This window comes from Leuciscus leuciscus (assembly GCF_965113295.1).
Source record: "Leuciscus leuciscus genome assembly, chromosome: 15".
Taxonomy (NCBI): domain Eukaryota; kingdom Metazoa; phylum Chordata; class Actinopteri; order Cypriniformes; family Leuciscidae; genus Leuciscus; species Leuciscus leuciscus.
The window spans coordinates 1,510,356-1,534,929 of NC_138739.1; the positions used below are offsets into that span (position 1 = coordinate 1,510,356).

General features: G+C 38.9%; 1 protein-coding gene and 1 long non-coding RNA gene across 2 annotated transcripts in view; one reads left to right on the forward strand and one right to left on the reverse strand.

The window, feature by feature from the left end:
• LOC309475864 overlaps window positions 1-24,574 on the reverse strand; it is a 49,147-nt gene that overhangs the window by 9,939 nt on the left and 14,634 nt on the right. The window contains exon 2 of the long non-coding RNA XR_014197875.1: window positions 14,560-15,256. This is a non-coding gene — a long non-coding RNA (uncharacterized lncRNA). The remainder of the gene's footprint in view (window positions 1-14,559; window positions 15,257-24,574) is intronic.
• Window positions 1,646-17,282, forward strand: LOC309475791 (myosin heavy chain, fast skeletal muscle-like). The gene is made up of 41 exons (XM_082138693.1): window positions 1,646-1,662; window positions 1,912-1,953; window positions 2,270-2,482; window positions 2,618-2,761; window positions 2,841-2,997; window positions 3,246-3,273; window positions 3,663-3,774; window positions 3,854-3,946; window positions 4,038-4,101; window positions 4,204-4,302; window positions 4,386-4,489; window positions 4,668-4,806; window positions 4,892-5,010; window positions 5,115-5,264; window positions 5,353-5,523; window positions 5,599-5,905; window positions 6,035-6,102; window positions 6,182-6,269; window positions 6,341-6,458; window positions 6,580-6,703; window positions 6,796-6,932; window positions 7,022-7,277; window positions 7,364-7,606; window positions 7,691-7,867; window positions 7,965-8,110; window positions 8,198-8,288; window positions 8,395-8,784; window positions 8,928-9,054; window positions 9,207-9,325; window positions 9,412-9,608; window positions 9,693-9,876; window positions 9,967-10,132; window positions 10,221-10,345; window positions 10,456-10,764; window positions 10,874-11,077; window positions 11,172-11,297; window positions 11,707-11,877; window positions 11,975-12,079; window positions 12,163-12,258; window positions 12,369-12,500; window positions 17,162-17,282. Exons 3-41 carry the CDS (start codon window positions 2,282-2,284, stop codon window positions 17,180-17,182), a joined length of 5,808 nt encoding a protein of 1,935 aa, XP_081994819.1. The 5' UTR covers window positions 1,646-1,662; window positions 1,912-1,953; window positions 2,270-2,281; the 3' UTR covers window positions 17,183-17,282.

A 24,574-nucleotide genomic window follows, 5' to 3' on the forward strand; every position in this document is an offset into this window, starting at 1 on the left:
AACAAAACTGATCAATATTTAAACCTCCTAATTGCATTGACATCTCCGAGTCACTGCGGCACAACAACTGCGGTAAATACAATATATCTAGACCTAAGTCTGGAAAATAAGTCATATCACATCGATATATATAGCCCAGCTCTAAAACTTGCTCTATGGTAAAGTACAAAGGCATTATAGACATAACAGTAAAGCCGATTTGAAATTGTGTAGTGTGAAAAGCACTATACAAATAAATATGACTGTAATATGACTACGACTCTGTGATCAACAGCATTTAATCACAAATTAACAGACACCTGATGCCCAATAGACTAGCACAGCCATTAGTAGAGTGTAAAAAAGAGAGATGAGAGACGACAAATTAAATGCATGGCCAAAAACAAAGTTTGCATTTAGTCCAAATAAGAAATCATACGCTTTAATTCACAACATTTGCTATGCCTCTTATTTATAAGCTATTTCTATTATCCACCTGATTAGGATGTCTAAAAGAGATCCCTATTTGACAGTAACACTTTATTTTGATGGTCCAGACATTCTACTTACTATACGTAACTTGTCAACTACATGTCAACTAACTCTCATTAGAGTATTAGTAGACTGTCTGCTTAATACCTGCTAACACTTTATTTAGAACAGACATTCTACTGACTACAAGTTACTTTGCAAGTACAACGCTATAACCTAACCCTAACCTAGCAGTCTACTAATACTCTAATGAGAGTTAGTTGACACGTAGTTGACAAGTTACGTATAGTAAGTACAATTTCTGGACCATCGAAATAAAGTGTAACCAATTTGACTTAAAATAATATTAAGAGTTGTGGCTGTGCTTGTAAATGTGTTTTTTAAAATATTTTATTAATATGGAATATGGCCAGGGAAGAAAATACACTTCTAAAGTTATGAATGATGAAATTGACTAGTCTCATACCTTTTCATAGGTTTGTCTACACATCATTATTCTGCCAGATCTTGTCGCAAGGCCTTCAGCAAAAGTGTCACCATATGCACAAGTTCACAGAATGACAACTGTTGTGCCCAAATTTGCTGCTTTGTCACATGAAAAGCTTTCCAGGCTTCTGAGAACAGTATCCCAGTGACATTTGAGAGCTTCTCCACGGCTAAACTGGGCTCTACTGTAGTGCCAAGGCACTTGAAGAAGATTATGCTCTACATAAGACCTAAACAATGTCTGAACTCCAGTCACTGATACCCTTCACATAACAACCCTTTCTCAAGGTTAAGGCGCTTGATCACAAGTGGCACCTATAAATACATCAAGTCTAATTTTTAATCTCAATATTGGTGGCTTATTTTCAAATATTTAATTCATCTAGTGACAATTTACCTCATCTTACTGAACGGTTCACTGCCATTATCTCAACCCAATTATCTGTTCTTCTAACACAATATTTCCTTTAAATAAAACTAAAACTAATTAAGACTGGACAGTTAATTACATCATAGTGATAACATATTTGGCTAATGTGATGATATTGATGAACGTGACAATCAGTTGAACAAAATTTCCTGTTGAAACGAAGCTTAAAATACATGACCAAATACAGTGAGTGAGTTTTGCTGAGTGAACACTATTCTGTCTATATAAGAAGCTGCATCAGGCTCCTTTAAGGACTGACTGGAACTCAAAGGTGGGTGAGTTGTTCATCATACTCTCCTTCTACTATTAACATAATATCACATACTTGTGTTCTGCAGTTTAGAAATTAAATGGCTAACCCTGAAACATTGTAATCAGTTAGATTATTTAAGAGTTTAGAGTGTGGCTATGCACTGTTCAATATGCTTTTGATACTAATCTGACTGAATTAGTCCAAGTTATACTTGTAATTCATGTCATTCAAAGCACATATTTGAACTCAAGTTTTTTTTCCTTTCTCTTAGCATCTCCAACCTCAGACACATTCTCTCTGGACAGGACAGCAGGTAAACAAAATATATGCATACTTATAATCATTGGTTTTCATTTTAAAAGCTAAGAAAATAAGAGATCCCATCTCAGTTCTAAAGCAAACAGTTGGTTGAATAGAGTACCAAATTGTTTTAATTGTTAAACTTTGAGTTGCTCAGGATAAAATAAAACTGCTTTAGAACACAGAAGCTCAGAAACACTCACATGGAGCAGCATCATTGCACTCCACATTCATAGGAATTAATAAGTTTCATTCCACTTGCATTCGTTTAATATTTAGAAGTTATGAAAGTATAAATCCCTCTGCACATTCTCTCTCTCTTCTCACAGTAAACCGCAACCATGGGAGATGGTGAAATGGAGTGCTTCGGTCCGGCGGCCATTTACCTCCGGAAGCCAGAAAGAGAGAGAATAGAGGCTCAGAACACCCCCTTTGATGCCAAAACGGCATTCTTCGTGACAGAGCCGAGCGAGATGTACCTGAAGGGTGTTCTTGCTAGTAAAGAAGGCGGCAAAGCCACTGTCAAAACTCTGTGTGGGAAAGTAAGTAGAATTAAAAAATGTGTTGATCTTCTGTAAAACAGTTTTACATGATGCTGTGGACTGTAAAACTACTTGCAAGGTGAAACAAATATAGCGTTTGTACTAAATGTCTCATCCATGTTTAAAACTTTATAGACGATCACGGTGAAAGACACTGAAATCTTCCCCATGAATCCTCCTAAGTTTGACAAAATTGAGGACATGGCCATGATGACCCACCTCAATGAGCCTACTGTGCTGTATAACCTCAAAGAGCGTTACGCAGCATGGATGATCTACGTAAGTCTAAGCAAATCATATTTTATTCCTGGAATGGAGCGGCAGCATTGTAAAACTGGACTATCTATCTCCGTTTCAGACCTACTCTGGCTTGTTCTGCGTCACCGTCAATCCCTACAAGTGGCTCCCAGTGTACGATACAGTCGTTGTGAATGGATACAGAGGCAAAAAGAGGATTGAAGCCCCGCCTCACATCTTCTCCATCTCCGACAACGCCTACCAGTTCATGCTCACTGGTAAGTGGAGATATACATTTTCAATCCGTTCTGCAATCCAATCAACTTGTGCTAAACTTGAGCCTGCTTACATTTTGCTTAATACACCTAAAATTTCTTTATTTAATGGACTCTTTTTACTTAATGGATCTCTTATGAGTAATTTATGTAGTGGTGTACATCTTGTTACAAATATGATATACAAAAAATAAACTGAAAATACAATCTGTTTAGCGGTTTCATTTATAATAATACTAAATGTGTTTCAGACAGGGAGAATCAGTCTATCCTGATCACGTAAGTAGGCTATGATAATTAAAGTTATTGTATAAGAATCATCATGTAAATGCTAACATTGTTTAAGCTACTGAGAGAAAACAGTTTAACACCTGCCTTTTCTGCTGTTGAAAGCTTGTAACATGTAAATACATAAGCATCATTCTTATTGGCATGTGCTGGGAAAGACAGGAAAACTAAAGTAACAGAAAGGTGTGGGGAAAAGCCGCTTACTGACAGTGCTGCATGTATACAAGGTTAAGACCACACTGCCAGCATGATGCATGTGCATGGAGGTTTCACGTCTGACATTTATGGATTTTAAAGAAGCACTTACAAAAAGCCAACATATCACATAATTTATAATATTCTGAAATATGTTCTTTTCCATCTTTAACATGTCCACACAGTGGAGAATCTGGTGCAGGAAAGACTGTCAACACCAAACGTGTCATCCAGTACTTTGCGACAATCGCTGTTTCTGGCGGAAAGAAGGCAGAATCTACCTCTGGCAAAATGAAGGTGACTAAATAATCAAATATCATTCAAAGTACAGTGAACAAATTATTCTGCATGATGAAATTACTTAACTACTCACCAGGGGTCGCTAGAGGATCAAATCATTGCAGCCAACCCTCTGCTGGAGGCTTATGGAAATGCCAAGACTGTGAGAAATGACAACTCTTCTCGTTTTGTAAGTTGCTGTGGCCAGATGAATTGTACAAATTCAGTTAACATTCCAAAGCCACAAAATTCGAAACTTCATAATATTCTAATCTGCTTAGGGTAAATTCATCAGAATTCACTTTGGGACCACTGGAAAACTGGCCTCAGCTGATATTGAAACTTGTGAGTCAACACTGTGAGGCAACACTGCCAAAATATAAATGTTTAATGTGGAGGCAAAAATGTGGATTTATTTATTTATTTATTATTATTATTTTTGGGAAGATCTGCTGGAAAAGTCAAGAGTAACATTCCAGCTGTCTGCTGAGAGGAGCTACCACATCTTCTACCAGCTCATGACCGGACACAAGCCAGAGCTGCTCGGTGAGAAATCTACAGTATTGTGCATTTCATTTATTTCCATGTTTGAGAACACTGTTAACACACTGCACATCAATTCTTTGCAGAGGCCCTGCTCATCACCACCAACCCTTACGACTATCCAATGATCAGCCAGGGCGAAATCACTGTCAAGAGTATCAATGATGTGGAGGAGTTCATTGCCACAGATGTATGTGGACAACTACATTATCATTAGTAGAAGCAGTATTTTCATATTTTATTAAATTGATCTGAGCAAACAAACATCCAAAAACACTACAATAAACTGCATGACATACAATATAAAATACCCTTCTTTTTGACTCGCTAAAGAATAATGTGAGATTCATTTGGTCATATAAACACAGACTGCCATTGACATTCTGGGCTTCACTGCTGATGAGAAAATCAGCATCTACAAGCTGACAGGTTCTGTGATGCATCATGGAGGCATGAAGTTTAAACAGAAGCAGAGAGAAGAGCAGGCCGAGCCTGACGGCACCGAGGGTAAGACGTACAATTAGCACATACTATAAACATGTAAACGTTCACTTCATTAGTGACAATAATGTGTAAAACTGTTCTTCCTCAGTGGCTGATAAAATCGCCTACCTCATGGGCCTCAACTCCGCTGACATGCTGAAAGCTCTGTGTTACCCCAGAGTGAAGGTCGGAAATGAGATGGTGACCAAAGGCCAGACAGTACCACAGGTGATCACTTATCTACTCGAATAAAGTGTCTCGTAGACATTCATAGTTGTCTTGGGAAGTAAAAGAGTAATGATATGATCTACGCTGACCTTTGAATTTCTCAGGTGAACAACGCAGTCTCTGCGCTCTGCAAGTCTGTCTATGAGAAAATGTTCTTGTGGATGGTTGTCCGTATCAATGAGATGTTGGACACAAAGCAGCCAAGACAGTTCTTCATTGGTGTGCTGGACATCGCTGGATTTGAGATCTTTGATGTGAGCTTCAGCTATCAAAGTCTCTGTAACAATCAGGATATACAAAATAATAGACATCAGTAAGAACTTGCCTCTGCTTAATTGTCAGTTCAACAGCTTGGAGCAGCTTTGCATCAACTTCACAAATGAGAAACTGCAACAGTTCTTCAACCACCACATGTTTGTTCTGGAGCAAGAGGAGTACAAGAAAGAAGGCATTGAATGGGAGTTCATTGACTTTGGTATGGACTTGGCTGCCTGCATTGAGCTCATTGAGAAGGTAAGAGGACATTCAGCAAATTAAAATGATTATTCATATTGTGCCTGTACTTGAGCATGAATATTTCTTCAACAGCCAATGGGTATCTTCTCCATCCTTGAAGAGGAGTGCATGTTCCCTAAGGCTACAGATACAAGCTTCAAAAACAAGCTATATGATCAGCATCTGGGCAAATGTCCAGCTTTCCAGAAGCCCAAGCCTGCCAAAGGTAAGGCAGAAGCCCACTTCTCTCTAGTCCACTACGCCGGCACTGTGGACTACAACATTAATGGCTGGTTGGACAAGAACAAGGATCCACTGAACGACTCTGTCGTGCAACTCTACCAAAAGTCATCACTCAAAGTGCTGGCCTTCCTGTATGCCGCTCATGGAGCTGCTGAAGGTACGACCATTTGCATTTCCTCAATTCCTTTGTGTTATGATGCAATTAGACATTATCTAAAAGTGATATACTGAAAGGGTTGATGGAAAGTACAATAAAAAAACTATTTCATTCATTGACATAAAACAGCTGAGGGAGGAGGAAAGAAAGGCAAGAAGAAGGGTGGTTCCTTCCAGACAGTGTCTGCACTTTTCAGGGTAAAACAGATTATCTTTTTATGAAGAATGTGAATTTTTACACCATTAAAGATTAGACTAATGACAAACATTTCCACAGGAGAACTTGGGTAAGCTGATGACTAACCTGAGGAGCACTCACCCTCACTTTGTGCGCTGCTTGATTCCTAATGAGTCCAAGACTCCAGGTAATCCTAATCTCTGAAGACTCAAAGGTTTTGAAAATATCTCTGGAACCTTAAGAACATTTTCATTGCAGGTCTGATGGAGAACTTCCTGGTTATCCACCAGCTCAGGTGTAATGGTGTGCTGGAGGGCATCAGAATCTGCAGGAAGGGTTTCCCCAGCAGAATCCTCTATGGTGACTTCAAGCAGAGGTAAAGACACCTTTTTGCAACCACTGAATTAGAGATGATGCACCACATAATCCTCATCCTCCCATGACCTTTTTTTTTTTTTGCTTCACAAAAACATGACTCTCCTCTAACTGTCCTCTAGATACAAAGTATTAAATGCTAGCGTCATCCCTGACGGACAGTTCATTGACAACAAAAAGGCTTCAGAGAAACTCTTGGGCTCTATTGATGTTGACCACACCCAATACAAGTTTGGACACACCAAGGTGAGCTGCACAACAAATGGCTAAGCTCAAATCTACAAAAGAGGAGAATGGCTTCCATAATATACAGGAAACATCATTATATGTTCTTACAGGTGTTCTTTAAAGCTGGTCTGTTGGGTACACTTGAGGAGATGAGAGATGAGAAACTAGCAGCACTGGTTACCATGACTCAGGCCCGTTGTCGTGGCTTCCTCATGAGGAAGGAGTTTGTCAAAATGATGGAGCGGAGGTGAGTGAAATAAACATTATTTCATTTAGAATTAAATAAATAAAATTGAATATTTTTGTTAAACTAAAACCAGAAACTCCGTCTCCCAGAGAGTCAATTTATTCCATCCAATACAACATCCGCTCATTCATGAATGTGAAACATTGGCCATGGATGAAGCTGTACTTCAAGATCAAGCCTCTTCTAAAGAGTGCAGAGACTGAGAAAGAAATGGCAGCCATGAAGGATAACTTTGAGAAAATGAAGGAGGATCTAACAAAGGCATTAGCTAAAAAGAAGGAGCTTGAAGAAAAAATGGTGTCACTTCTTCAGGAGAAAAACGACCTTCTACTGCAAGTAACATCTGTGAGTATTTCAGCTGTTATTGATCCTAATGTAAATGCTAAAGCTATGAACATAAGCCATTAAACTAAATCCATCTCAATGAACAGGAATCTGAAAACCTCTCTGATGCTGAGGAGAGATGTGAAGGTCTCATTAAAAGCAAGATCCAGCTCGAGGCCAAACTCAAAGAGACAAGCGAGAGACTGGAGGATGAGGAGGAAACCAATGCTGAACTGACTGCCAAGAAGAGGAAACTGGAGGACGAATGCTCTGAACTGAAGAAAGACATTGACGACCTGGAGCTCACCTTGGCCAAAGTGGAGAAGGAGAAACATGCAACTGAAAATAAGGTCAATAATCTTTTCACATGTTCTTCACACTGCTGACTGTTCGGGATCTTGAGGATGAAACCAGTGAACAATGTTTCCATTTAGGTGAAAAACCTGACAGAGGAGATGGCCTCTCAGGATGAGAGCATTGCCAAGCTGACCAAAGAGAAGAAAGCCCTCCAAGAGGCACACCAGCAGACTCTTGATGACCTTCAGGCAGAGGAAGACAAAGTCAACACTCTGACTAAATCTAAGACCAAGCTTGAGCAGCAAGTGGATGATGTAAGATATTTGGCATGAGAATAAGAACATGAATCAATAGGAAAATAATGTTGTGTCTCTATACCATAATTAAATGCTCTGGTTTCTGTGACAATAGCTTGAGGGCTCACTGGAGCAGGAGAAGAAGCTCCGTATGGACCTTGAGAGAGCCAAGAGAAAGCTTGAAGGTGATCTGAAACTGGCCCAGGAGTCCATAATGGACCTGGAGAATGACAAACAGCAATCAGAAGAGAAGATCAAAAAGTGAGTGGACATCAGTCTTTACACAATTACACATTTTACAAAAAGTAAGTATTCGGCATATTTTAAAAAACAATACTTTAAAAACAGGAAAGACTTTGAGATAAGTCAGTTTCTCAGCAAGATTGAGGATGAACAGTCTTTGGGAGCACAGCTTCAGAAGAAGATTAAAGAACTTCAGGTAACCCTAACCCTAATCTTTTCAATGTAAAACTGTGAAGTAGTTGCAGAGCTGGGAAAACCCATGTTGCCAATATCACTGCATAATTTTTATTTTATTTCTTTAGGCCCGCATTGAGGAGCTGGAAGAGGAAATTGAGGCAGAGCGAGCTGCTCGTGCTAAAGTGGAGAAGCAGAGAGCTGATCTCTCCAGGGAACTTGAAGAGATCAGTGAGAGGCTTGAGGAAGCTGGTGGTGCCACTTCTGCCCAGATTGAGATGAACAAGAAACGTGAAGCTGAATTCCAGAAGTTGCGTCGTGATCTGGAAGAGTCCACCTTGCAGCATGAAGCAACGGCTGCAGCTCTCCGGAAGAAGCAGGCGGACAGTGTGGCTGAACTCGGAGAACAGATCGACAACCTTCAGCGGGTCAAACAGAAGCTGGAGAAGGAGAAGAGTGAATACAAGATGGAGATAGATGACTTGACAAGTAACATGGAGGCTGTGGCTAAATCAAAGGTATACTATTGGGAAAACTTTAAGTGAAAATTTATTTTTAGTTTTACAAAACTACTTTAACTTTAGCAGCTTGAAATAGAAATAATTGCCAAAAAAAACACAAAGAGGTCAAAAAGTTTTAAAAGTTTTAATAATTATTGTAGGCAAACTTTGAAAAGATGTGCCGGACATTAGAAGACCAAGCAAGTGAGCTAAAAACCAAAAATGATGAGTTTGTACGCCAACTTAATGATTTAAATGGACAGAGGGCAAGGCTGCAAACTGAAAACGGTATGTAAATAAACTAAATATACCACGCACACATTGAATACACCATGCACACAATTATAGAACTGAGCAAAAACCTGTGATGCAAAAACCTAATACTGACATCATACAGCTCTTGTGGACACTTATATAAATTACCCATTGTCTCATACTAGGGGAATTTGGCCGTCAATTGGAGGAGAAAGAAGCTCTTGTTTCTCAATTGACAAGAGGCAAACAAGCTTATACTCAGCAGATTGAGGAACTCAAAAGACATATTGAAGAAGAGGTTAAGGTATGTGCCTAATTTTCTGTTACCAAGTACCGTGAATAGCTATGAAAATAGCGGTATACAATAAAAGGAAACATTTTGACTTCAAGGCCAAGAACGCTCTGGCCCATGGGGTTCAGTCTGCCCGCCATGACTGTGATTTGCTCAGAGAGCAGTTTGAGGAAGAGCAGGAGGCCAAAGCTGAACTCCAGCGTGGAATGTCTAAGGCCAACAGTGAAGTGGCTCAGTGGAGAACCAAATATGAGACTGATGCCATCCAGCGCACTGAGGAGCTTGAGGAATCCAAGTAAATACATCAATGGAAAAAGTCTTCCTACATTTAATATGAAAAATATTAGTCAGATTTCATAATTTCATATCACTTCCTCAGAAAAAAGCTGGCCCAGCGTCTGCAGGATGCTGAAGAATCCATTGAGGCGGTAAACTCAAAGTGTGCCTCTCTGGAAAAGACCAAACAGAGACTGCAGGGTGAAGTAGAGGATCTCATGATTGATGTGGAGAGGGCAAATGCATTGGCAGCCAACCTTGACAAGAAGCAGAGAAACTTTGACAAGGTAAGAAAGACATGGATAACCTATAAACCTAAACGTTGATGAACTGAGGACTTAGCTAATTAACAATGACTACATTTCTTTCATTTTCAGGTGCTAGCAGAGTGGAAACAAAAGTATGAGGAAAGTCAGGCTGAACTAGAAGGTGCTCAGAAAGAAGCTCGTTCTCTCAGCACTGAGCTTTTCAAAATGAAGAACTCCTACGAGGAAACTCTTGACCACCTCGAGACACTGAAGAGGGAGAACAAGAATCTGCAACGTAATGCAACTTTAATTTGTACACCAAGGACTAAAAAAAGAGATGCATTTAAACAAATGTTTACATTTCTGCTTTTTAAACCCTTTAGAGGAGATTTCTGACCTCACCGAGCAGCTTGGAGAGACTGGAAAGACGATTCATGAACTGGAAAAGGCAAAGAAGACAGTGGAGTCTGAGAAAACAGAGATCCAGACTGCGCTTGAAGAAGCTGAAGTACTGTTATTTAAAGCTGTCAAACCATGGAAAAATTCTATTCTAACATGGTGAACATTACACAATTTTTCTACCAGGTTGATTTAATTTTTACTTTAACTATCCATCAGGGCACCCTGGAGCATGAAGAGTCCAAGATTCTTCGTGTGCAGCTGGAGCTGAACCAGGTGAAGAGCGAGATTGACAGGAAGATTGCTGAAAAGGATGAGGAGATGGAACAGATCAAGAGGAACAGCCAAAGAGTGATCGATTCCATGCAGAGCACTCTGGACGCTGAGATCAGGAGCAGAAATGATGCCCTGAGAGTCAAAAAGAAGATGGAGGGAGATCTGAATGAGATGGAGGTCCAGCTGAGTCATGCCAACCGCCAGGCTGCTGAGGCCCAGAAACAGCTCAGGAACATCCAAGGCCAACTCAAGGTATCTTACTGTGGAACATGGAATTGTATTAAGAATTGAATGTTTGACTAAATGAATGTGATACATGAACCAAAGCAAGAGAACTAACAAAGAAAGAATGTTGCCACAGGATGCACAACTGCACCTTGATGAAGCTCTCAGAGGACAGGAGGACATGAAGGAACAGGTGGCCATGGTGGAGCGCAGGAATAACCTGATGCAAGCAGAGATTGAGGAGCTGAGAGTTGCACTGGAGCAAACAGAGAGAGGCCGCAAAGTGGCGGAGCAAGAGCTGGTTGATGCCAGCGAGCGTGTGGGACTGTTGCACTCACAAGTACAAAAAATGACTAAATACTTGGAACAAATTCAGGATACATGATTAACTTTCATATATAATGTACACTAAACTAACTGCTTACATCCCACAGAATACAAGTCTTATTAACACCAAGAAGAAGCTAGAGACTGATCTGGTCCAGGTTCAAGGTGAGGTGGAAGATTCAGTCCAGGAGGCCAGAAATGCTGAGGAGAAGGCCAAGAAGGCCATCACTGATGTGAGTGTTTACATTCTGCTTCTCTATTCTAATTTAAACAGTTATTTGACTTTGTGTTTAGGTTCATGTGGTATCAAAGGGAATATTCATAGAAGGTATTTTTAGCTATGAAGTGAAGGAAAGTGAAGACAAAGTATGGTAACCCATACTCAGAATTTGTCCTCTGCATTTAACCAATCCAAGTTAGAGTTAGTGCACACACATCAGGAGCAGTGAGCAGCCATTTTTTGTTGTGGCACCCAGAGAGCGATTGGGGCTTATGTGCCTTGCTGAAGGGCACCTCAGTCATTACCTGCTGGTATTGAAAATCAAATCCTCGACTTTCGGGTTACAAGTCAGACTCTCTAACCATTAGGCCACAACTGCCCATCTAAATAGGTTAGTTAACTTAAATTGGCTTATATTTCAGGCTGCCATGATGGCTGAGGAGCTGAAGAAGGAGCAGGACACAAGTGCTCACCTGGAGAGGATGAAGAAGAACCTGGAGGTGACTGTCAAAGACCTGCAGCACCGTCTGGATGAGGCCGAAAGTCTGGCCATGAAGGGTGGAAAGAAACAGCTCCAGAAACTGGAGTCCAGGGTAAATTTGAGTGTTCAAGAGCTTAACAAAACTTATTCTTAGATATACTGGTTGTGGCAGAGGATTTGACAGGCAAAACAATAACTCTCTACTGAAGGTGCGCGAGTTAGAGTCTGAAGTTGAAGCCGAGCAGAGACGTGGAGCAGACGCTGTGAAAGGAGTGCGCAAATACGAGAGGAGAGTGAAGGAACTTACCTACCAGGTAAAACTACTTTTAATTAGAAATTTACCACCTTTTACAATATACAGTTTAACTAAGACCATGACCAATATTTACACCCAAAGACTGAGGAAGACAAGAAGAACGTGACCCGACTGCAGGATCTGGTAGACAAGCTGCAGCTGAAAGTGAAGGCCTACAAGCGCCAGTCTGAAGAAGCTGTAAGTCTAATTTCAAATCTTGAGTGTTAAGTTTCAGTATTGACAAGAACGTCCAGTGCCATGAATGCACTGCTATGAAATGGGTTGAATATCTTGAGTAATCATAACAGGAGGAGCAGGCCAACACTCACCTGTCCAGGTACAGGAAGGTGCAGCATGAGCTGGAGGAGGCTCAGGAGCGCGCTGACATCGCAGAGTCCCAGGTCAACAAGCTGAGGGCCAAGAGCCGTGAAGTTGGAAAGGTAACAGTCAAACCTACACTACCATGATAACTGTTGGGCAGTACAACAGCTGCAAAGAGCAAAGTTGTTTGTTTAGTTAGCCCCACTAACCGATTCAAAACAACTCGACTGTGGTCGGTCAGGCAAACACAGCGATTAAAAGAAAACTGAAACCAGGCTGACAGAATGAATGACCACCTACGACTTTTCTTGCTGATTCACTCTAATCTTGCTGAAATAAGAATCTGAGCACTGCACCATATTGGAATGGACTGAATTAGGGTTACAATGAATGATAATATTGACAATTGCTAAAACTGCTGAATATTTTTTCTGATAATCAGAAACCAAAATCATTTTGCCAGCATAATTTTATTATAATTTAAACTTGACAAACAGCAGAACTTGCAGGATTTTTTCTGCATAGAGAATTACTCCGGCTCTCGACAAAACTCAGACAGGCAGTCACATGCTCAGATACGCTTTTTCTACCGTGACGGTTCTGTTGCGGATTCCTGGTCTGTGTCCATTCTCAAACCGTATAGTTTGCCGATAGTGCTTTTTTTAAGGGACAAGTGAAAGAGAATTTTACTTACCCAACCGGACAAATGGCCTGATTAAAAAGTCAATATCAAAAAAAGATATAAATAAATAAAATAACAAGGGAAACACCGAAAAATATATATACCTAATGTACTGACATAACAAAGTTGTGCTTTTGAGCTCACAAATTTATTTATAGTATATTATACAGTTAAAAAACATCACACGACCAGAGTGCTGTTTTCCTGAATACCATCACGATTGAAAATGAGAGACTGATTTCATAAGTTCAATAAACAAATAGTTAAAATTAAGTCACTTACATTTTAGACGCAATGACTGTTTTTGTTCTGTTTGTACAGCGAAAAATAGTTCCAAACAAAGATCACAGCAGAACCATAACGCATTTCACATGAACACTCAGCCATGTTTCATTACTGAATGATTCAGCGTTTTGAACAAATCATAGATTCAATTACCAATTCATAAACTGCCTCATTCTGAATAAATCAGCCGTTTGAACGAATCGTTTGAATGAATGACTCAATGACTCGCTCATTAAGACGGTCGCCTGCCGCCTCCTACTGGCGGTTTAGTTTCAAAGGATCATTCTTTTCAACATTTCTTATTTGTATATTGTATATTTAAAACAATTTCATAATATAATTTAATACAGTTGTAATTTTTCAATGTAAATTATTTAATTTGATTGGTAATAGCCTAATGTCTTATTATTCTAATTGAATGTATTGATCAAATAAAATAAGGAAAATAAGATAAATAATTAGGAAAAAATGCCTTTTATAAAGGTTTTAAAAAAAAATACTCTGATAGGAGTGTTTTCCAACAGTGATGTAATGAAACCATGACAATTTAAGTTTGAAGGGAGTAAAGCCTCTGTTTAGGCTATTAAGGAAATGTAATTTTGCCAAAAGAAGAACTTTTATTTTAAATAAATGTTAATTTTTTTAAATCAGCCTACTTCAGTGTGATATGTTACCATATTATCATGCTTAACACTGAGAATTTGAATAATTGTAATGTGATGATCAGATGCAGATATCTAAATCAGAGAATAGCATAGGTCTGAGTGGTTGGCGGGTGGGTTATTTATTTTTAACAGCGGATTCGGGGTGACTCAAAGTGCACCAGATTAATTAATTTATCTTTAAAATGTACAAAATTTTCTCCCACTAGAGGTACCGAGCTCCACCCACAAAAATACTGTGGTGATACACAGTATATGATGGTCTACGGAAAATAGACATTTAATTATCTTATTATTAAAATATGTACATGATCAGGATTTGACCACCTCCGCCTCGTTTTGAGCCAGGAAAAACCCTGACTTGTGTGGATAACCAAATTATAAGTAAGCAAAAAAAAAACACACAAACAGGCCCATTTCACACTAGACGTGTGAAGCGCACATATTTTTTCACCGCTAATGTTATAAGGTCAGATATTATCAAATACACTACACTACATTATATATGGTGTGCATGCTGGTTTTAGGTGAACAGAGTAATCAGCTTACCTTTATCACACACAGCGCACTTCTTCGTTTCATAATTGCGTTCTGATTTGGCTGCTGTTTCCTCCACCCATTGTAAGATGTTTGCTGCTGCTTGTCTGTCTCTGAGTGGATTGTTGGTGAGGCAGACAGACATCATCTTCCACTCATTCTCTTGTGTAATGATATTCAACTGCAAGGTAGACTTTAGTGGATACGTATGTCCATATGTCAGCAGATAAAGTCATGATGAAACAGAAGTAGAGTACTGTGACCTTGGGTAGGGATTTCGTTCTGTAAATCGATTGTTGATGTGATGTTAATATGCAGGCGTTGCACTGACAAAGGGAGGCAGATGAGTGTAAGAGGACTAAATGATTGGAGAAGGCCTGCACGTCACTAGAGAGAAGACAGAGATGATATTTTGATTAAAAATGATGTGGTCAAAAAATAAAAAAGGGACATATGCATGGATGAATCTTTCACAATAAGATCAATGAAACAAGATGCGTTTAGAAAATAGATTGAGTGAATTCACATTTCTGCTCCTGACTTTCTGGAAAGAATCCCGGCACTTAATCTCCATCATTTTCGTGAAATGTGTCCTCGAGGAAAGAGCGTTTCCCACACTGACTGTTCTTTCGAAGCCTTAATCAGCATATTCAGGATGGCATCAACTGCTGCATTCTGGGATTTTTCCTCCGAACAGATTCCCAGTGAGCTGAAATGAAAGACATAATATAAGTATTCAGAGAAGCAATTCATGTGTTACTCAATACAGGCCTTCTTTAGTTAATAACTGTTGATGGAAAAAGGAGTTACAACCAAGACCAATCAATTAATGAAGACAATAACGATTTAGAACACCACTTTATGAACTGAGATAAAGGGAAATCAAGCAAATATGTAATTTTAACAAATAAAAAGTATATTACTAGCAATTAGGGCTGGTCCGAATACCATTTTTTGAGCTTCGAAGCTTCGGTAGTAATGAACATCGAATATTCGAAGCTTCGGAGAGAGGGTGCTGAACATATTCTTCTCTCTAATAAAGGCAGTATTCTCTATGTGTCGGTATGTCCGTTTGCATTTTGATTATTTCGAGAACCGTTTATCCAATCGACTTCACAGGGAGTGCAGTGTCGCATTTGGTGCAATATAGATGGACATGCGAGACGCGACACATTCAGAATTAATAAACTTTTAATAAACTACAGAACAGCGCGAGCGGGAAGCGGGAAGCGGGAAGCGGGAAGCGGGAAGCGGGAAGCGGCGCGCGGACAGGGCTTATTATGCTCCGATAACGGACACTGCACTAGTGATATAAAACGCACACACACAGGTCTGTTAAATTAAGCAATACTTTTAAGGTAGTCTAATATTTTTCTGACTAACAAATTACTGACACAGTAGATTTAAATAAAGAAAAACTAAATTTAAATAAAGAAAAACTAAATTTAAATAAAGAATTTAATTTTGTATTTAAAACGAAATTTAAAATAAAGGAAAAAACTAAATTTAAATAAAGAAAAACTAAATTTAAATAAAGAAAAAACGAAATTAATTTAAATTAAAAACGAGATTAATTTAGATTGATAATAACGGGTAAAAAGGCTAATACATTTTGTTTCTATTATTCTATTTTCCACAATGTCAAAGCAACGCAGCTTAACCCAAAACACAAGCTCAGGCATGCACTACGCTGCGCACTAGCCAGAGAACACTCCCGTTGCTGGAACACTGGGGTCGGTTCTATTTCTAGCATGCACTCGTTTTCCGCGTGGCTCGAGCCGCACCTGAGACGCGTGTCTCACGCAGGCAGTGTGCAAACTCCAACCTGTTAACATGGGAGCCGAAATAAAAACGGACACGCCACGCAGCTGAGACGCTCACGCCACACAGCCAGTGTGTTGCCGGCCTTATTCAAGCGCGAATGAGAACCGTTTCGCGGGGGATTCCCAGGTGTGCAAAAAAAAAAAAAAAAAGAATATTCGAATGTCAAATTTTCAAATCGAATACCAACCCACCGAACGAATATTCGAATATTCGGGTCCAGCCCTACTAGCAATGTGAATATAGAGATTTTAAAACAATTAAAGTAGTATTTTAAGTATTTATGCACTTTTTGTGTCATTATTAATTAAACAGCTCACTTTCACTGTGGCTGATACTCACTACCTATAGGTTTACTGCTGTACTTGTCGCTTTAATTTGACATCACTTATGATAAATAAATTAAACGATTATAATAAATAGTCTGCATAGTCTAATGACAATAAAGCTGCATTCAACTAAACGTTTAAGCACGTCACATCAGTCATTTTCAGGATTAAGCGCAGTTTGGATGTAAACAGAAGTTTGAGCTCACCTTTCCATCCATGCATGTAAAAGGTGTGTGAAAGCGTCTGTCCATGCAGCTTCAGTGGATAAAATAACTCGTTCTGCCACTGTCATGCGTGTATTAAACCTTTTAGTCCTGCTCCTGGAGATCAGCGTTTACTTCCTAACCTTGATTATCTGGTTGAGGAGTTGTTTTAGGAGTTAGAGACGGATCTAAACTGTGCAGGAGCAGGACAGAGGAGCTCTGCATGAAACCGTAATAATAACTCTATGTTCTTGTTTTCAGAGCAAAGAAGCTGAGGAATGAGGAACCACATCTGACAACATAGCAAGTCATCATACAATATGAATTGCTTGTGAGATGTCAGTATGCAATTTAGTGACAATAAAAGTAAACCTGAAATCTTCTTGCTGTTGTGTTTTTATCAAGCGTTCCACCGAATGGGGGTGAGAAGCGTCTGCAACAAAACAATCATAATAAAACAGGAGAATAAGGGTATTGGGCAATTCCAGCGTTATGGATGTGACATTTGAACTCATAATGACAGGTGAAATGTCTCAGAAAAAAAAAAACTTCTTACAATATTTAAATTGGAAATGCATATTCTCAGAGCACCCAATCTGGGGAATTGACAGGCAAAATATGTTTTTCTAAAATATATTTAAGCACCCCCAAAAAAGGAAAATATGCATGCGTTATGGATGTGATCGGAAATGACAGAGTTTTTGGTATACTGTTCGATTTCCTTTAAAGTCTGTGAACTTTTAAGTCCAATGTATAAATATTGCTATCCACATGATGAAGGGATCTTAGCTGAACATAAAAATATCAATGTTTAAAATATATATATATTTATGAAGTGTATTATGAGGAAAAACCAACGTTATGGATGTGACAAAAACCCTGTTATGGATGTGACACGTCTGAAATACATAGAATCTTTTTGGAAAATCAACAATCAAACCATCATGGCACTTTTGTTGACGCATAATGGCTGTTTTGACATTAACCCTCTGAGGTCGGCAAACGCGCCCCCGCATTTTGCTGGATTTTCTTCACATTGTAGCACAATAAACTTAAATTACTCCGTCATTTATGGTCATACAGAAATAAACTGATAACAAAACTCAGCGAATACTTCTCACACATTTATGAGCCATATACCTTTATACACATTTAAGTGTGTACTTTTAAATGATCGGATTCAAACTGAAAACAAATATTCTCTGTTTAAGTAATTTGTATAAAACCAACAGGATGTCCAGTATCTCAAACGCTTGCTAATTACTTTTAATTCGACCACGCCCACTCGCGCAAAAGAGATTCACATGCAAATCTCCACATGGGACGCGAACGCCCTCGTTACCTCAAACACAAAACACCAAAACACTTCACAAGTCTCTGCTTTTCGTCGAGTTTGGAAGACACGTCTGAGCTTACATTGGATTTACATCAGAAGAAGAAGAACGCGATTTGAAGACAAGAAAGATGTAAGGTAAGAAATTCTTACTTATTAGTTTATGGTATTGTTGCATAAACTTCACATTGCAGTTGAACTGTTGCTAGATATATGGTGAATATTATACTATTTAGACCCGTGTTTACTGTTAAATACTGTTTGTGGATATCTGCTCAAACATATGTATAACCATAATGTTTAATATTTTGGAGCGCGATCGCGTTTGAAAGGAAAAATGCACCAAACATTAGGCTTTATGTTTTTACTATTATCTCATTTCATATCATCATAACGAATGGAAACATTTGAAGTAACATAAGATAATCAATATATTTTTATCTAGCATAGTTACTGAAATCTTTTGGAAGATTTATAGGCTGCTATAGGTTATTGTTATAATTATTTTATGCAGTACTGCATAGGGCTGTACTGTCCCAGTCGATTAGTCGATTAATTGGTCGATACGTTCTGGTTCGACCAAAATTCTGATTGGTCGATTTTTTGCCGCGTTTATTTCATCAGTTTTGCCGCGCTGAGGCGCGTTCATTTCATCAGGTGGAAAGCACTAACTGCTAATGGGGGTGTTTTCAGAGTACCGTTGTTTCACTGTAACAGTCTGTCTTCAGAACACCCCCCTTGTTTTCACCTTTTTTGGATTAGCCCAACCCAAGAGAGAGCGATAACTAGAAGGTTTGATGATGCTGAATATTATTTATTTAATTGTGAGAGCGTTTAATAGTCAGTCCTCTTCTAACATGTCAACAACAAAGAAATCGACAGTGTGGCAGCAGTTTGTTCAAATTGATAACAGGAAAAAGGTCAAATGCAAAGTTTGCAAGCAACAGTTTTCCACAGCTCGACGACAAACATGACATATCATCTAAAAGTGGTAAGCTCACTTGTCTGCGTTAGCTTGCCCTGTCTGTTTTGAGTAGGCTATATGAACATATCAGAATTTCCATATTTCAATGTTTTAGTGTGATAACCTAACTTTTTTATTTTTTATTTGGAGCCTAATGCGCAATTGCGCTGTGCTGTTGGTTGTGTTAGTTTTGAGCCTAGGATGCTTTATTTTTCAGTTATGCACTTTATTTCGTTTCTGCTCTTGATCTGGTTTGTTTAATAAATATTCTTTTTTTATTAAAGTTGACGTGCCTTTTGTGTTTATTAAGAGTAAAAGCTTTAAGTTAATAGTCTATTCGTGTCTCAGCTGCGAAGCTGAGCTCATGTTCAGCCTCGCTCGGTGCGAGGACATGCACGGTGAAATGATAGTGTCTGACAGTTATAACTTATTATTATAACATATGACAAAAATAATTGTCTAAATTATGTTGCATATTCCTCAACAGCTCTTGTGATGATATCACTAGTTGACAACATAGTACTATTTTCGGAAATCATAAGCTATGATATTGCGCAGGTGCATGTGATGCAACGCTGTCAGAGCCGACAGACTCGAGTGTCAGACTCATTTCAGTGCAAAATAATTAGGTCAAAAACGATTTAATATACTGCAAATAGCCTACTAGTTGTTTGTTTATTTATAATTCATTTAGGCGGACAACAAGGCTACCAAGTACTGCGCACAGTGCGCATCTAATCAAAAAAAAAATTTATTTATTTTTTTAACGTCTTTTTTAGTCGATTTTAGTCGATTTTTAGTCGAAAATTTCAGGACTTCAGTCGACCAAGATTTTCTTTGGTTGAGTACAGCCCTAGTACTGCACATAGCTTATGCCTACAAGGCAAAACAAACATGGTGTTCATTATATTATATATTGTTGGAAACATTTGTGTGTGTGTGTGTGTGTGTGTGTGTATTCTGTGAATTTTAAAAAGCAATTTTAACCAGAAAAATCTAAAATGTATTCCCAAAATCGTGCAGGCCTAGTTTCTCTTGATACCAGTATGTTCACTTTTTTTCTTTTCTTTCAGGGACCAGATGCAACTGAGTCCTGCTGACTTCAACATTCACATGAGTCTCTGTACATGAACATGGTAAAGTGAAAATCAAACACCTTGGAAATGAAAGGTATGTACAATGTTTTTACATTTACATTTACATTTAGTCATTTAGCAGACGCTTTTATCCAAAGCGACTTACAGATTAGGACAAAATTAAGCGAGTCATCATGAAGAGGCAAAAACAACGCAAGTAGTGCTCAAAAGACAAAGTTCAGGCATTATTCAGAGTAGCATAAACCCGACAAGTGAGGTTTTAAAGGGAAGGGGAAGGAATTTTTTTTATTTTTTTTATTTTTTTTATAAGGTTAACCCTCTGAGGTCTGAGCTGTTTTCTGGCCCTGGAGGTGTTCTGACATGCTCTGACATTTGTGTTTTTTTCTGTTACTAGTGACATTTTCATGGCTAAAGTCTAATTACACTGTATTCAGCACAAACTCTGCTACAATAATATATCAGCAGCATGTATGTAAAAGTTTGTAGTTTTGAGATAATGACATTTATGCGTGGTTTGTGAAAATACAAAAAAAAATTCTCACTGAAATAAGGCCATGAAACCCATACTGATTATTTCTTCACAAGACTTTTGAAAATTGTATGACATAGCCTAGAATATTTGCTCCAAAACTATGTGAAAATCACCCTGACTGCTCATTCAGATAAGACAATATATTGATTTAAAATTTCTAAGACGTGTTTTGTGTGACAAAGCCATATGCGAAGAGGCGTGATCATCTCATGAATATGTAAGCCTTCAACACCTGAGAAAGACAAAGACACTCCCCTAACTGCCCTATTAGGAGCGATCAGGCCCTGTCATTCAGAGCAACCTTGCACAAAGAATGAGGAGATTTAAAAAAGAATGGCTTTTAGATTGTTTGGATTTATTTACAACACAACATAATCCAAAAATACAAATGACAAAAGAGCACATTGAAAACAATGATCCAAAGACAGAGACCTTTGTGCCATTCCTAAAAACATTGTACATACCTTTCATTTCCAAGGTGTTTGATTTTCACTTTACCATGTTCATATACAGAGACTCATGTAAATGTTGAAGTCAGCAGGACTCAGTTGCATCTGGTCCCTGAAAGAAAAAAAAAAGAAAAAACTGTGAACATACTGATATCAAGAGAAACTATAGGGCTGCACGATTTTGGGAATAGATTTTAGATTTTTCTGGTTAAAATTTATTTTTTAAATTCACAGAATACACACACACACACACGTTTCCAACAATATATAATGAACACCAGGTTTGTTGTGCCTTGTAGGCATAGGCTACGCAGTGCTGCATAAAATAATAATAACAATAAATTAAATCTTCCAAAAGATTTCAAGAACAACTACGCTAGAGAAAAATATATTGATTATCATATGTTACTTCAAATGTTTCGATTCGTTATGATGATATGAAATGAGATAATAGTAAAAACATAAAGCCTAATGTTTGGTGCATTTTTCCTTTCAAACGCAATCGCGCTCCAAAATATGATACATTCAAACCCACAGCGCGCTCCAAAATATGATACATTCAAACCCACAGCGCTCCAAAATATTAAACATTATGGTTATACATATCTATGTTTGAGCAGATATCCACAAACAGTATTTAACAGTAAACACGGGTCTAAATAGTATAATATTCACCATATATCTAGCAACAGTTCAACTGCAATGTGAAGTTTATGCAACAATACCATAAACTAATAAGTAAGAATTTCTTACCTTACATCTTTCTTGTCTTCAAATCGCGTTCTTCTTCTTCTGAGCTTCCAATGTAAGCTCAGACGTGTCTTCCAAACTCGACGAAAAGCAGAGGCTTGTGAAGTTTTTTGGTGTTTTGTGTTTGAGGTAATGAGGGCGTTCGCGTCCCATGTGGAGATTTGCATGTGAATCTCTTTTGCGCGAGTGGGCGTGTCGAATTGAAAAGTAATTAGCAAGCGTTTGAGATACTGGACATCCTGTTGGTTTTATACAAATTACTTAAACAGAGAATATTTGTTTTCAGTTTGAATCTGATCATTTAAAAGTACACACTTAAATGTGTATAAAGGTATATGGCTCATAAATGTGTGAGAAGGATTCGCTGAGTTTTGTTTCAGTTTATAGACGTGCTCAAGAAAAAAAAGTTCACCACGACGGAGAGGCAGAACGCACACCCTGTTTATTTTCTTTATTTTACAAAAGCACAATGTTTTGATTTGATTGTAAGTGGACACATACAAAAGTAGAAATATCACAGATAATTTTTTTATATTTCTTTTTTCTGTATAACCATAAATGACGGAGTAATTTAAGTTTATGTTGCTGCTATGTGAAAAAAATCCAGCAAAACGCGTCGGCGCGTTTCTCGACCTCAGAGGGTTAAGTGCTCACGGAAGAGATTGGTTTTCAGCTGTTTTTTTGAATGTTGTCAGGGATTCTGCATTCCGGATGAGGGTGGGGAGAGCGTTCCACCAGCATGGAACTGTGAATGAGAATGTTCTGGAAAGTGATTTTGTGGCTTTCTGTGATGGAACCACGAGACGTCGCTCGTTGACCGATCGTAGGTGTCTGGTAGGGATGTAGACTCGTAGGAGTGAGTGAAAGTAGGAGGGAGCTGAGCCTGTGATAGATCTGTAAGCAAGCGTCAATGCCTTGAACTTGATGCGAGCAGCGAGAGGTAGCCAGTGCAGAGAGATGAACAGAGGAGTGACGTGGGCCCTCTTGGGCTCGTTGAAGATAAGACGAGCTGCAGCATTCTGAATAATTTGTAGAGGTTTGGTTGCACATGATGGAAGTCCGGCCAGAAGAGCATTGCAGTAGTCAAGCCTAGAAATGACCAGGGCCTGGACGAGAAGTTGTGTTGCATGCTCAGTTAGGAAAGGCCTGATCTTCCTGATGTTGACATTTTAATTGATGCTGACGCGCGATCTTTGCAGTGAACGCGCCAGAGAGAAATGCACATTTCATACGAATTACATGCAGAGAACCATCTGTTTTCTTTCGTTTTGAATTGTTCTGTTTAAAAGTACACATTTCAAGCTTTCTATATACACGTCTCAGGTCTGTGAGGCAAGTACAGACCTGAGTTTCGGTTCATGAGTTTCACCAGTTCACGCGCCCGCGCCTCCGTGTCCTGATTTATTTTCTGCTATATTTACTTATTTATTAAATCCAGGCAATTGGTTGATGAAACATTGATTAAAATTAAGATACAATTAATACGAAACGAAATTCACTTTAAAGTCCCTGTAAAGTCAAAATTAAGTATGTGTTCTGAGTTTGTCACACCACAGAAAAAGGTGTTATTAGCCACCCAGCCAAATTTGAATTATAAAAAAAGCCGGCAAGTACATAAATTAAGCTATCAAAATCTTGAAAAAATGAGCAGTAGTCTCTGCTCTCAAACGCTGGGGGCGTGTCCACTGGCTGCGCTGAAACCACGCCCACTCACGGGAAAGCTGCCGTCGCCACACTGACTCAACTGTCACCGCTACAGCCGGAATGGATGCTCCTAGGTTTTACAAAGCCATACATGTTCGAGCCTGGACTACCTACTATAATTATAACATAAGCACACAAGGCAACTTACACTCATTGGTCGGCACGCACTGCCGACGATGGCACCAGTTGTCGGCGCGACGGGAGGATGAAGGCCGAGGCGGGAGCTCGCTGGCTCGGCCCCATTCACCAGTAACAGCGGATTATCAGTGAATCCCAGTTGTCTCCGACGAAAGTTTATAAAACTATCCCGTGTAAAATGATCACTACAGAGGCGGGTTTTGGCGGTGATCCTCAGCTGTCCATCAAGGTGGCTCTTCACAAAATTAATCCACCTCTTCTTGATCGTTTTTCAGAAATTTAAATAAGGACACCGATCTGTTTTGTAGGGGCTCAGGGGCTCCAGTGGTCATCAAGTAGGGGCGTGTCCAGGAGCTCAGGGGCTTCAGTGCGTCATCGAGCCCCCGTTTTAGCCCCGCCCAAAAAATCCGGAACACAACAATGGTGAAAAACTGTTTAACGGTCTAACTCCACAATTCAGTACTTCACAGTTCACAGTCTTTGTAATATGTTTTAGCAATACATTTCTAACATTTATAATGTGTTTAGAATTTTTTTTTTTATTGCCTTTACAGGGACTTTAAAGAAGGGCTTTTGAGGTCTCTGTGAACATTTTAAAGCAGTATTTTAGTGCCGCTTTCAGAGCGCTCACGTGCGTAACGGAGAACTGACACGTCCGTAACATTGTTTTTTCCTCATAAATGTGAACACAAAAAATAAAATGAATA